Source organism: Drosophila bipectinata, chromosome 2L (assembly GCF_030179905.1).
Source record: "Drosophila bipectinata strain 14024-0381.07 chromosome 2L, DbipHiC1v2, whole genome shotgun sequence".
Taxonomy (NCBI): domain Eukaryota; kingdom Metazoa; phylum Arthropoda; class Insecta; order Diptera; family Drosophilidae; genus Drosophila; species Drosophila bipectinata.
Window position 1 is genome coordinate 4853189 of NC_091736.1, and position 13451 is coordinate 4866639.

Consider the following 13451-nt stretch of genomic DNA (forward strand, 5'->3'; position numbering starts at 1 on the left):
GCCATTCCCATCTGTTGTGGCTGCGTATCTGTGAGATACATTTTCCAGAGGCGGATGGGAGGGAGACTGGCGGTTCTCAGATTGATGAGCTCTGCGGCTTCCTCTAAATAGCAAAACCTGAGCAGCGAAAGTGATAAATATACGGCCGGGCATATGTCCGCAGTGATTTTACTTAAATGGAAATAGAGGAATATAAATGGAGGAAAAGTGTGTTTCTAAGCAAGGCAGTATTCCTCCACTATTTGATTGTGGAAGGTTAATTAACACTTTCAATCCATCAAAATTAATGAGACTTTATATTTTGATATGATTTTTCAAAGACTCTCCAAATTAGGGATTTGAAATAGAAAATAATTAAATAAATCCTCTTATCCTTTTTCGTTGAAAACTTTCCATCTGAATTAGCATTCATTTGGGCGATCGTGTGACAAAAGCCTGAAACTTATTGACAAAGCCCTGGGCATAAATTATGGCCAGTGGCAGAGCGTTAATCGCACATTTCAGTCGTTGGAATTGGACTGGGGCTGCTTGGACCTAAACGTTTGGCAAATCGCTGACTGGAGGCAACCGCAGCGTCGGAACGCGTCGCCCTGGGCCAACAACTTTGTTCCAGCGATAAGAATCGTGAATGCAGGAGCAGCTACAGGAGCATCGATACCGATTCTCCAGTGAAACGGAGAACGAGAGAAACGGAGATAGGGACAACGCAGTACGCAGCAGTGAGAGATGCAACGGGCCAGAACATAGTCAGCAACACAAATAATTCGCTTTAATGAGATCGCAATCTTGGCGATTTGCGACAAAAACACACGCGGTTTCATCTCCATACTCTGCATAATACACTACAGGACTCTGAAACATAGTGTGTGTATGTGGGGCTGTGGTGTGCGTGCCTCTGATCACAGCAGAGATGAAGATGAGCAAAAGTTGAGAATCTCGATTTCGATCGAGCTACAAATCCCCAATGACGATCATCGAGCTCAGCATCCAATCGATGCAACAGCGTGGAACGATCTCTGGCTACCAATTTGTACACTGAGAAAAAATTACTAAAAAAAACTTTATAGAAAAGGACATTCAATATAAGGATATGAAAGAGATTAATAATTTAAATATTAATAAGACACTGAAGCAGGACTCAGTGTTTTTTAATCAAAATTCAAATGAACTCTTTAGCATTTAAAGGTCTCTTTTGGTAGGTTTATTATCTCATAACTTTTTATTTAATTTTTCATTAAATTTTCTTCCAGTGCCGCCCTTGTTACTGCTGTTCTCCGCTGCTGTTGCGCTCATGTTGGCTGTCAGCGCGTTTGACTTGTTGCCCCTGCTACCCTGTAGCCCTGGCTGTAACCCCTCCCCATGCCGGCCCTGGATGTGTGTAGACCCGGCTTGTTGACATGCTCAGCATGCTTAGGCTTACAGCCGGTCCAGCAGCAACGACTCCAGATCTTTGGCAGCAACACCACCAGCCAGAGCGTCCCCGAGATGTCAATATGTCGCGGTATTGGCCTTACTTTTGGGTCAGAAAATACTCAGCCTCGGACACACATAGTCCAGGAATTTCAATAATTCAATGTAGACTCCCAAGCCACTAGATTAATCCCTTATCCCTCTCCCACGAGCTGGGTTCCATCAATTCGCAGCTGAAAGTTGTACTCATCACGTTTCAGGCCATGAACATTTTTTTTTCGGACAATTAATTGCTGCAATTAGTGCGACATGGCGCTGATTAAAGTCGGCTGGCCAGAAAGAAGGAAATAAATCCCAAAAAGGAAAGTTGGTCCAGCGATGATGGATGTTGGACAAGCCAGGAAGTTCAACTACATTTGTCATAGAACGAAGGGCAATAGAAAATGGGGGAGTGGGCTTTTAAGGACTGTCAATATAAAATTCATTAAAATTCAAAATTCTAAACTTCCCTACACACATTCTCCATTTCATACCAAATGCGAAAATTTATTGTTCGATTTATGCGCAAAAAACCTCGCCTTGAAAAAAACATCGTCCAGAAAAATATTTCAGCCGAAGTGAACAACATGCTTGGCCCCAAGGTCGATCATCCCTCCGACTTTAGTACCGCTAGGGTTCCGGAGATTCCCCAGATCGTATATCCCGAGGCGAGGAGGGATGTAATGATGGAGGAGATGGTTCACGACTACCGGATAAGGGACGTCTACCGATGGCTCGAGGACCCAGACTCCCCGGAGACACAACGTTTTATAAATGCCCAGAATGCCATCAGTAAGCCCTTTCTGGAGAAGACCCAGGACTGGGGAGCTATTCATGGAAAGTTGACAAAGCTGTGGGATTACCCAAAATATGGTTGTCCCGCGAGGCACGGAAAGTTTTATTATTTCTTCAAGAATACGGGCCTGCAGAACCAAAGTGTCCTGATGCAACAGGAGACGTTGGACGGCCCAGAGGTGGAGTTCCTTGATCCCAATATCTTGGCTGCCGATGGAACCACAGCTCTGGCTCAGAAGACCTTCTCCGAGAACGGTGCTTACATGGCCTATGGGCTGAGCGAACAAGGATCCGATTGGATTAAAATCCGAATACGCAAGGCCGCCGATCGCACAGATTTTCCGGAGATTCTCGAAAAGGTCAAGTTCTCGAACATATCCTGGACCAAGGACAACAAGGGCTTCTTCTACGGTCGCTATCCGAATCAACAGGGCAAAACCGATGGCTCGGAAACCAAGCAGAATGAGTTCCAGAAGTTGTACTACCATCGGGTGGGGCAAAGCCAGGAGGATGATACTTTGGTTGCCGAATTCCCCGAAAATCCCTCGTGGCGCATTCTATCCGATGTCTCTGACTGCGGGAAGTATCTGATTCTATCCGTAAGTCCGACAACTCGGGACAATATGGTGTACTACGCCAATCTGGAACCAGGGAAGGATATAACAGACAAGCTCGATGTGAAACCGATTGTTGATAAACTGGAAGCCGACTACGAGTATATCACGAACGAGGGTTCCAAAATGTATATGCACACCAACAAGGGAGCTCCAAACTATCGGGTGGTTGTCATTGACTTTGCGAGTCCCGCCGAGGATAACTGGACGACTGTGATTCCGGAGCACAACAAGGATGTCCTCGAGTGGGCCATGTGCGTTCACCAAAATAAGTTGGTAGTTTGCTACAACAGGGACGTCAAACACATCCTCCAGTCCTATGAGCTGCACACGGGAAAAATTACGGGGCAGTTCGGTCTAGATATTGGCACTGTGAACGGAGTTTCCGGAAAGAGGAAATACTCCGAGATCTTCTACAGCTTCAGCTCTTTCCTAACGCCTGGAATCATATACCGCTATGACTTTGCCAAGCCGGCGGAGAAACCCAAGATCCTACGGGAAACGCTTCTCAATTTGGAGGGCTTCAACCGGGACGACTACAGTGTGGAGCAGGTGTTTTACGAGAGCAAGGATGAGACCCGGATTCCCATGTTCATCATCCGGAGGAAAAGAGCCGAGGATACGGTAGACCCGCGACCATGCTTGATGTATGGATATGGAGGATTTAATTACAGCTTGATGCCGTCGTTGAGTAATACAGGTATCATGTTTATGGACACCTTCGACGGGGTCCTGGCCTATCCCAATATTCGAGGCGGTGGCGAATACGGTACTGAGTGGCACAACGGGGGTCGGCTGTTAAACAAACAGAATGTCTTTGACGACTTCCAAGCTGCCGCCGAATATCTAACCAAGCACAAATACACAACTAAGGAGCGTCTGGCCATACAGGGAGCATCGAATGGTGGCCTCTTGGTCGGAGCCTGCATCAACCAGCGACCGGATCTCTTTGGGGCAGCCATTGCCCAAGTGGGGGTCATGGATATGCTGCGATTCAACAAGTTCACGATAGGCCATGCCTGGCAAACCGACTACGGCAATCCTGGCGAGAGACAGGCCTTTGCCAATCTGTACAAGTACTCGCCATTGCACAACATCCAGATACCCCTGAATCCCAATCAGGAGTATCCTTCCACCCTGATCATAACGGGCGACCATGACGACCGTGTAAGTCCCTTGCACTCCCTCAAGTTTGCGGCTGCCCTGCAGGAAGCTGCTCGCCACTCGGAATATCAACTAAATCCCATATTATTGAGAGTCTATACAAAGGCAGGACATGGGGCCGGAAAGCCCACTAAAATGCGTATCAAAGAGGCCACCGATATTATCACTTTTCTCCGAAAAACTCTGGAACTAGATCGCATCAATCTTTGAAGAAAAAAAACTTTGATGGGTTGGGCCTAATATCATAAAAAATGGAATGAAGTGTCAGCGATAAATATACATTTTGGAATTATTTAATTAATAGACAATAAACTTTAAATAGCCTTAACTTTAGACAACTTTTAATTACTGTCTAGTGCGATCAAGATAAACGCTGATCAGTCGAAAATGCTTGCTGCCTGGGACGATGGGCAAACATTTCTGGCTGTCGTAAATCAAATGTTTAATCAATTGAATTTAATTAGAAAAAAAAAACAGCGAAACATCGAAGCCTGTCAAGGTGGAGATGCTTCCATTCTGAGTTCCCTAGTTCCCTGTTTTCGTAATCGCATGATAGTCGAGCGATTAACGCTCAATACGGTCGCTGAGCATGCGATGTGCGGGGGATGGGGACTGATGGTGGACCTGGGGCAAGGGCATGGGGCACGGGACACGGGGCATGGGGCAAGGGGACAACAAGGGGCAGTGGCAAAACAGACAGAAGCTGCCAGAGGCAAACAGAGACCGCGGCAGCTTCTGCCCACTGACATTGCAGCGTTTTGGTAGCGTTGTGTAATGTCTGCTGCCAACTTCAGGGACCCAGCATGGGTCTGCCATATCCCTCTTGGTTTTCGGTATCGGGGCGACGCGATCGAAAATGGATTTGTATCAATATCGACTCACTAACATGATTCCAATAAATTAATATGCATACATGGCAGGCACACAGACATCGTCGTCGGCTGTTGTCTGGCTTTCGATCCGCAAGTCTGCATCTTGGAGTCTGCAATCTGGAGTCCGGACTCCAGACTCCGAACTTTTGCAGTTTGCAGTTTGGAGTCTTGAGTCTCGAGATCTCGATCGACATCGCAACACGATGATGCATGTGCAGTGTCTCTGAGTTGTGATCGTGTTAATGTAAATAATTGCCAGGCAGTCGGACGAGGCCCAGTCGTAAAGTCAGTCTCATACATATATCCGAGTAGTATGCCAGGTAGATGTAATTAAAATCTCTTTGCTGCGGCTTCTCACTTTCGGCCAGCAGGGTCTTGTCAGGCTTGTACGGCGTTGGCCAAGATTCGTCTTGACTGATATGAAAGTGCGCGACATACACGCAAGGCTGTTTCTCTTTCCTTTTTTCCTTCCATCTGTCTTTTTTTTGGCCAGCCTGATGCTGATGCTGACAGTTCACGAGTTTGGTTTGGCATCTGAGGTGAGATTTGGCTGGGATTGAGCGAAACGGAACGGAACCCGTCGAAGTTGTCGAATCAGTTAGCCAGTTGTCTAATTGGCTTTGTTATTTGCATTAGGCCAAGTGAAAAACATTTTCAGTATGGCTTTCTTTAATTGCAATTAATTTCAATGGGGTCTTGGGTGAAATGGCTTGAAATTCGATAGCTTGGGTTGATACTTTGTTTTGGAATATTTAATAAGTGGTTAAAAAAAACACCATTATTGGCCCAACACTTAACAATATCCTAACCTTCAAATTAAAAAAATTACTACACGTGACCCAAACCCCAAAAAGGCTAAAAAAAAATCTACTTTAGTTACTCGTATGTCAGAAGGGCTGGAAAGGCTCTCCAAACCAAGGGCTTCGGCATCGAAACATTCTACTGTCCTCGGCTTATTTATGGCCACAGATGCTAAAGATATAGCGCCAGACGAGGATGAGGACGAAGACGGCCCAGAGCCGACTCTGCGTGGCTTATTTTAAAACAGATATCGGCAAGCGATGGTGATGGCAGTTCACGGGAACAGCAACAAAGTCAAATCCACTAACCAAAATAATTACTACTAAAAGGTGCATAACTATAGCTTCTTTGTTGTCCCTTCTAGTTGCATTTTATGTATTTTTTTTCGAGTGTAACTGAAACCATAGCCGTTACTGAAAACTTCTAGTTGCGATATCGATGCATTGTTGATTAGTCGGCAGGGCCTGGGCCTGGGGTCCTGGGCGGCTGGGGTATATTTAGGTTACATTTCACCTGGTTGCAACAGAGTCACGCACGCACCTCACTCGACTCCCCCTCCCCCATTACTATATAGTATGGGATATACCCCGAGATACACAGTGAAGTTGTCAATCAGAGTTACTGATCCGCAGACACGGCCCCTTCAATCTTGTCCGTTTCGCCAAAGTCGCCATGTCATTATTTGTGGGAACCAATCCAGAGGAGAATTTCTTGTATCATGCGGCCTGGTTCGGGTTGGCTTGGTTTGGTTTTGGTTTGGTTCGTCGGGCTGCGCAAAATCGAAAATCATTACTTGAAGTGCCCGAGTAAACGCGAGTCGCAGCAATCAATCAATCACGGCAACAAATCAAACATGTCAAACCCGAATCCGAACTCGAATTGCTTCGAGTCTTGAGTGGCTGCTACGGAATCGAGTCCAACCGGCACAATGGTGCACATATATGACATATCATCGGTTCAAACGGATCGATTCTTTATAGTTTCCAATCCATTTTAGCCTCTTGAGAAGGTCTTGCTTGGCCCAGCGTGGCTTGGTTTCTTTTTTTTTATTATATTCATTGGTTTCTTTATTTAAAGAGCGCCTCGAGTGCACGAATAGTTGAGTACACAAATAAAGGTTAATGAGCTTTTTCCTACTCTCGTTTTTCTATTTTTATTCAAAGCGAAATGTAATAAATTGGCCGATTTAATATCAGAAGGATTTTGTTTATATTTTGAGCTTGTATTTCGGAGGATGCATTTCTTAACCTTTTGAAGGGGATCCCCCAGAAAATTTGACAAAAAATCTAAAATTTTTTTGGTTCTTAGATTTTGATGCAGATTGATAGAGAATCGATGTAGAAATCGTTTAAGGTATTCCCGTCAAGAATCCGATGATATTTGACAAAGATATGGCCATCGCTGTGGGCCATATTGTGGCTGGATGCATTTCTGTACCTTTTTGAAGGGGATCCCCCAGAAAATTTGAGAAAAAATCTAAAATTTTTTTGGTTCTTAGATTTTAATGCAGATTGATAGAAAATCGATGTAGAAATCGTTTAAGGTGTTCCCCTCAAGAATCCGATGATTTTTGACAAAGATATGGCCATCGCTGTGGGCCATATTGTGGCTGGATGCATTTCTTAACCTTTTGAAGGGGATCCCCCAGAAAATTTGACAAAAAATCAAAAATTTTTTTGGTTTTTAGATTTTGATGCAGATTGATAGAAAATCGATGTAGAAATCGTTTAAGGTATTCCCCTCAAGAATCCGATGATTTTTGACAAAGATATGGCCATCGCTGTGGGCCATGTTGTGGCTGGATGCATTTCTGTACCTTTTTGAAGGCGATCCTACAAAAAATTTGACAAAAAATTTTAAATTTTTTTGGTTCTTAGATTTTAATGCAGATTGATAGAGAATCGATGTAGAAATCGTTTAAGGTATTCCCCTCAAGAATCCGATGATTTTCGACAAAGATATGGCCATCGCTGTGGGCCATATTGTGGCTGGATGCATTTCTTAACCTTTTGAAGGGGACCCCCCAGAAAATTTGACAAAAAATCTAAAATTTTTTTGGTTCTTAGATTTTGATTCAGCTTGATAGAGAATCGATGTAGAAATCATTTAAGGTATTCCGCTCAAGAATCCGATGATTTTTGACAAAGATATGGCCATCGCTGTAGGCCATATTGTGGCTGGATGCATTTCTTAACCTTTTGAAGGGGATCCCCCAGAAAATTTGACAAAAAATTTTAAATTTTTTTGGTTCTTAGATTTTAATGCAGATTGATAGAGAATCGATGTAGAAATCGTTTAAGGTATTCCCCTCAAGAATCCGATGATTTTCGACAAAGATATGGCCATCGCTGTGTTCCATATTGTGGCTGGATGCATTTCTTAACCTTTTGAAGGGGATCCCCCAGAAAATTTGACAAAAAATCTAAAATTTTTTTGGTTCTTAGATTTTGATGCAGATTGATAGAGAATCGATGTAGAAATCGTTTAAGGTATTCCCCTCAAGAATCCGATGATTTTTGACAAAGATATGGCCATCGCTGTGGGCCATATTGTGGCTGGATGCATTTCTGTACCTTTTTGAAGGGGATCCCCCAGAAAAATCGACAAAAAATTTAAAAAATGTTTTGGTTGCAGATTTTGATGCAATTTGCTGGGGAATTGATCAATAAAACGTTTAAGGTAATCCCCGCAAGAATCGTATAGTTATTTGAAGAGATATGGCTATCTCTGGAGGCCATATTTTGTTCCCATGAATTTTTAAGACTTTTGAACGGGATCGTTCAGCAATTCTCTAGAGTCTAGAATCCCATTGCCCATTTTACATAGGTTTCCTATTATATAAAAATTAGTACATTTCGTACCCCTAGCAACTGGTGAGTATTTACGTATTACATTGTAAGGTTTTGAAATGAGAGCAAAGTTGTGGCTGGCTGGGCAAGAGTTCGCAGGAAAACCTCAATGGCACATTGGGTCACAGTGGTGATCTTTCACACCTTACCGCACGGGCCCCCGATATTTTCTTGCCCCTTTATTTACGCATCCCACAGCCATCGAGGTCTTCTCGTGGAGGGTTTAGGTGTTTGTGTTCTGCAATTAAATTCGTATTCTCTTACAATTGAGGCGCTCAAGTGGAATTTCCACGAATATCATGGATATGGATACGCTGACAAGCAGATTGAGATGCAGATGCCGAGGTAGGCTGGCTGGCTGGCTGGCTGGATGGTCTGTGGTTGATTTTGATTCTGATTCCGATTCAGGTCCCATACTGATGCCGATGAGTTCCAGGCAGCTGCAATTGTGGCCAAGACTGTGCGGCTGTGTGGTTCTAGGCCCGTTTGTTGATATAGGCCCTCGACACTTGGGCTGCTCCGATCCGGTGGTGAGGGTGCGTGTGTGTTTATGTTGCTGTTGGTTGCTGGTGTTATTTTTTCCCCTTTCCTCCGTTTGCCACTTCGACCTGGGAGGGTGGAAGGACGGGGGCCCAGGGAGCATCTCAAGCATCGTGCATATCAAAATAATCAAATTTTTGATTGAGTGCAGTTAGTGCGTCTGTGTTTACACATTGTAGACGACGATGATCTCGAGATCGATTCGATTCATATTCATTGCCCAGAGTTTCGTTTTCTGTTTTTCAGTTTCCAGTTTCCAGTATTCAATTTTCAGATTTCAGTTTTTGTGTCCAATCATGTTGTTGATATTGATAATGACATTGATGGCATCGAGTTGGCCTGAGTGACTATGTTGCCGGGGATACAGGCCGGAGTACAGAGCTTCTCCACAACTCCAACCCGATCACAATCTCTCGAATGTGATCTCGAGTGCGAATGCATTCGATTGTTGTTTGCGCGGATTTTTGATTTTGAATATATCCAAGCTGCCTGATGCCTGTCAATCCGGTGAAATCGGGCCCAGTTCGATGGAATTGGTTATTGGATATTGGAATCCAGCCAGGCCCCCATCTCAAGGTATACAACGATGATATTGACATTATCGAGACACTTCAAAATTTGTCTGCACACAGTTTTCTTCATGTAAGCGATAAATGTGCAAGTGCCAATGCGCAATGCTATCTTCAAGATACTTGAGGCCTCTTCTGCTCAATCCCCTGTTATTGTTTTCTCATCATTAGACATGCGATACAATCGGAGAGGGCCAGGCCTCTTGGCCCATTCATCAGGCTTGTTGGGGAACGGGCTTTGATTGATTCGATGCACTTGACATGAGTTTGTATCTCCCAAAACAGATCAGAGAAGTGAAAGTCAAAGGGGGGCATTTTGAAAGGCCAGTGGAAGTTTTTTGTACAATCTCTAATTAATAACAAAAATTACCATGTCAGCCACCCCCCAGCAACGAAAAACCAACATTCTTGTTCCATATCTAACAAAGATAAATAACAATAATATTGGTCTAAGCAAATAGTTTCGAATACCGGATAAATTGGCACATTTAATGGCATCTGAAGTGCACAATAGAATCAAATTGTCCATCACAATCGAAGAAATTAAGCGAACATCCCGAAAAAACAATTTGCCATATTTTCGACGCCATTTGACAATTGCCAAATGCATTCGCTATCTGTGTGAGTAATTCGTCAGAAATATCGAAGGACGTATGCCATCCGGAGGGGTGGGCAAAGGAATCATCGAAAAAGTGGCAAAACCAGGAACACATTTCTTTTGTTTTTGGGCCACGGAGCGAAGTGGCTGGGATGTCAACTGCAACGTGACTTGGAACTCTTTGCGGTTTTTCTTTGATTGGCAATTTTTCAAAATCGTCACCATCTCGCCGCTGCCGGACAGGCACGCCCCAGGTCAGTCATTCACACAAATGGCACTGAAAGAAAAATATGAGAAATACTATTAAAAAATTTCAGAAATATTAAAAGTAAATTATTACCTAAAGGTCATAAAAACAGTACATCTTTGTTGAAAAAAATATCTGAAAATAACTTGGTAGTATCGTTTGTTTCTCTCAGTGCACTCTCACAATCTGGCAATCGGATGGCGGCCCCGAGGTGGTTTTGGTTATTTATAATTCGGAGCGATTGATTGATGGAATCGCTGCAAAGTCGGTGACACTTGGCACTGAGGCAAAAATAAATAACCGAAGCGATGCTGGGCGAGGCATTGACAGCTGATTGCGAAAGTCCATTAAGGGACTCTGGACGACGACGTCGAAACTGGACGAGGTGCTTGCCACATACTACAGTACTGACTGCCGCACTGATGTCCGTAACGGGAGGGTGGAGGATGTTGCAAGGGGGCGCTGCATCTGCATTGAGGTTTTGTGGCCTTGGCAGCAACATCAAAAGTGCAGTCAATCAAGTGAACAAAATTGGATAATAACCTCCCCCCCTTGCAGAAAAAAAGAAGGAAGTAAACGTAACATATCCGTTTGCTATTACAAGGCCAACAGCTAATGCCCCGCCTCTCGCTCTTCAGATGTATCTCCATGAAGTCTCTGAAGAGTGGTTGTTCCACCCAATCATGGAGTTTCCTGGCTCAGGACGATGGCAATGGCCCAGCAATGTCTGTTCCGGACAGAAGGCTTAATAAAGAGAACCAAGATGGTAAGGCATTGGTTGCACAGCTCAGATTCTATTTTAACTTTTTGATGGCTCCTGGTAATGTTTGAATTAAAAATATAGACCTGTCTTTGTCCATTTCCAGTTTAATGATTCGATCAGTTGCAAATTAAATTTCAAAAAGAATAAACTATCTGGGTGTTTTCCCAGTGCAGCAAAAGTTGTAGGGCTTCTTCTAGTCCAGCCAGGTAAACGTCAATATTGTGACAAGAGATGATTTGTTTGAGGAGACGCCCTTGCCATTTCCCATACGAAGTACTAGTATCCCACATACTTATCCACTTGGCGCGTCGCATGATGATCGGCAATAAATTGCTGGCCAGATTGAATGGGAACTGAGTCAGCTAAAAGCGAAATCCTTGACTGATGGGCCCGGGCACCTTAACAAATAAATCGGTTAACTGCAGTGCCCCATTATTGTACAATTTGTAAAAGACGATCGACAAAGGAAAAAAGCTCAATGAATAAATAAATGCAACTAACTTTAATTACAATGCATGATTTATGAGCTAGGGATGCGCCACAAATTTTACGAAATAGAAAAGTGTGGGGATGATGGGGGACGAGTCCTGAAAGGAGGCCAAATAATTGCAGTTGAAGACATTTACTGTCCTGGTGAACACGCGCCTCTGACATTTACGACCATGCGACGACGGTGGAGTGCTCGACTTGTCTCTGACATGTGGAAGCTGGACACAGGACTCTGGATACTGGGTACTGGGCACTGGGCACGGACAATGGTAGTTAATGGTCGTGACGCTCCAACTCCAGCTCCAGCTCCAGCACAGATAACAAACAGTAGTCGGGGGGTCTCAAAAAAATAAGCGAGAAAAATAAAACCAACTCACCAGCGCTACATAAATTTCGAAACTAGCCAGAGCGAGGCTTGTGGGGCCTCCCCCTCGTCTGCCACACACATTTCACGCAGTGACGACATGAATCCGCCAACATAAACACACTCGGGCCAGGACAAAACCAGGACATCATCCCGGCCACATGAACGCACTAAAACACACATACGAGATATTAGAGAGGACTGGCACTGGCCAAAAAAAAAACTAAAAACACATAAAATCCAAAAAAGGACATCTAACGAAAGGATGGCGGCCTTGTAAGGCTAAAAAAATTCAACATGATAACAGCAAGGATAAAAGGACTAGGATACCCTTGTAAAGATCACTTGCTTAAAGTTCCTATCAGAAGATATAATAAACCCTTAAAATCGTTAGTTTTTGATACATAGTTAAAACTTTTTTTTATTTTAATTCAGGACCTTGCAAATCTTAAAAAATAAATCGAAAATCCAAAAGCCTCATCCCCAAGGCATACCCAACACTCGTACAGAAACAGATTATTTGGGTGCGTGTACAAACTGCAGTAGCACCATCGCAGTGGCAACAGCTACAGCATCAGCAACAGTTACAGCAGCAACATCAACAGCCAGGGGCAGCAACAGCAAAAGCATCTAGGATGCGTCAGAGGATGGACCCCAGTCATGATACGGCATTCATGGGGATGAGACAAAACGGTGGATGGCAGTGCCCGGGATGGATGACTCTGTACGGAAAGAGCTATTTGGGGGATGCCGGACGTAGACCTGTGGACAATGTGTGGCCTGGCGTGCAGCCGTGGCCAAATTGGTTGATAGCTCGAAAAACAGTTTTTGCACAGCTCCGTCAAATTGCATTTGGTGTGACAGACCGCAAAATGCATCATCACCAACATGAGCGATGAGTGTTGTTGCTGTTGCTGATGGTGTTGCTGTTGGTGTTGGTGTTGCCGTTCTAGTTGTTGCCGCTTCGTAGTTGCTGATGTTTATATTTGCCAAGTATCCTCCTTAGTCATACCCTCTTTCAACTGCAATCTGCAACCTTCGCCACTCCACATTGTCCAGTAATTTACGAGCATTTTTCGGCATGTCCACAGGAATGGGAATGCAATGTGTTGCCTGCATTTCACTTTGGTCACATGATGATGAGAGGACTGGAGCTGTGAGCTGGGATCTGGGAGCTAAGAGTGGGCAATGCCATGAAAAGTGTTGTGAAAACATGGGTTAGGTTCAGAGGAGGACCCGCCATGAGAATGGTTGGGTGGGCTATAGAGAGATCATTGCCGGAAAAGTGTTTTTGAGGTTAAACTTTTCAGTACACTATTTTTAGAGCATGCCTGAGA

General features: G+C 44.1%; 1 protein-coding gene across 1 annotated transcript; it reads left to right on the top strand.

Annotated features, from left to right (window-relative positions):
• The first annotated feature begins 1874 nt into the window (after positions 1–1874).
• On the top strand, positions 1875–4350 carry LOC108124305 (prolyl endopeptidase). The gene has a single exon (XM_017239915.3). The coding sequence runs from the start codon at positions 1947–1949 to the stop codon at positions 4230–4232; it is 2286 nt and encodes a 761-aa protein (XP_017095404.2). The 5' UTR covers positions 1875–1946; the 3' UTR covers positions 4233–4350.
• The last annotated feature ends 9101 nt before the right edge of the window (positions 4351–13451 follow it).

What these genes read in the sequence shown, in the direction of transcription:
- LOC108124305 (XM_017239915.3), top strand. Translation starts at nt 1,947, where the DNA reads ATGCGAAAATTTATTGTTCGATTTATGCGCAAAAAACCTCGCCTTGAA.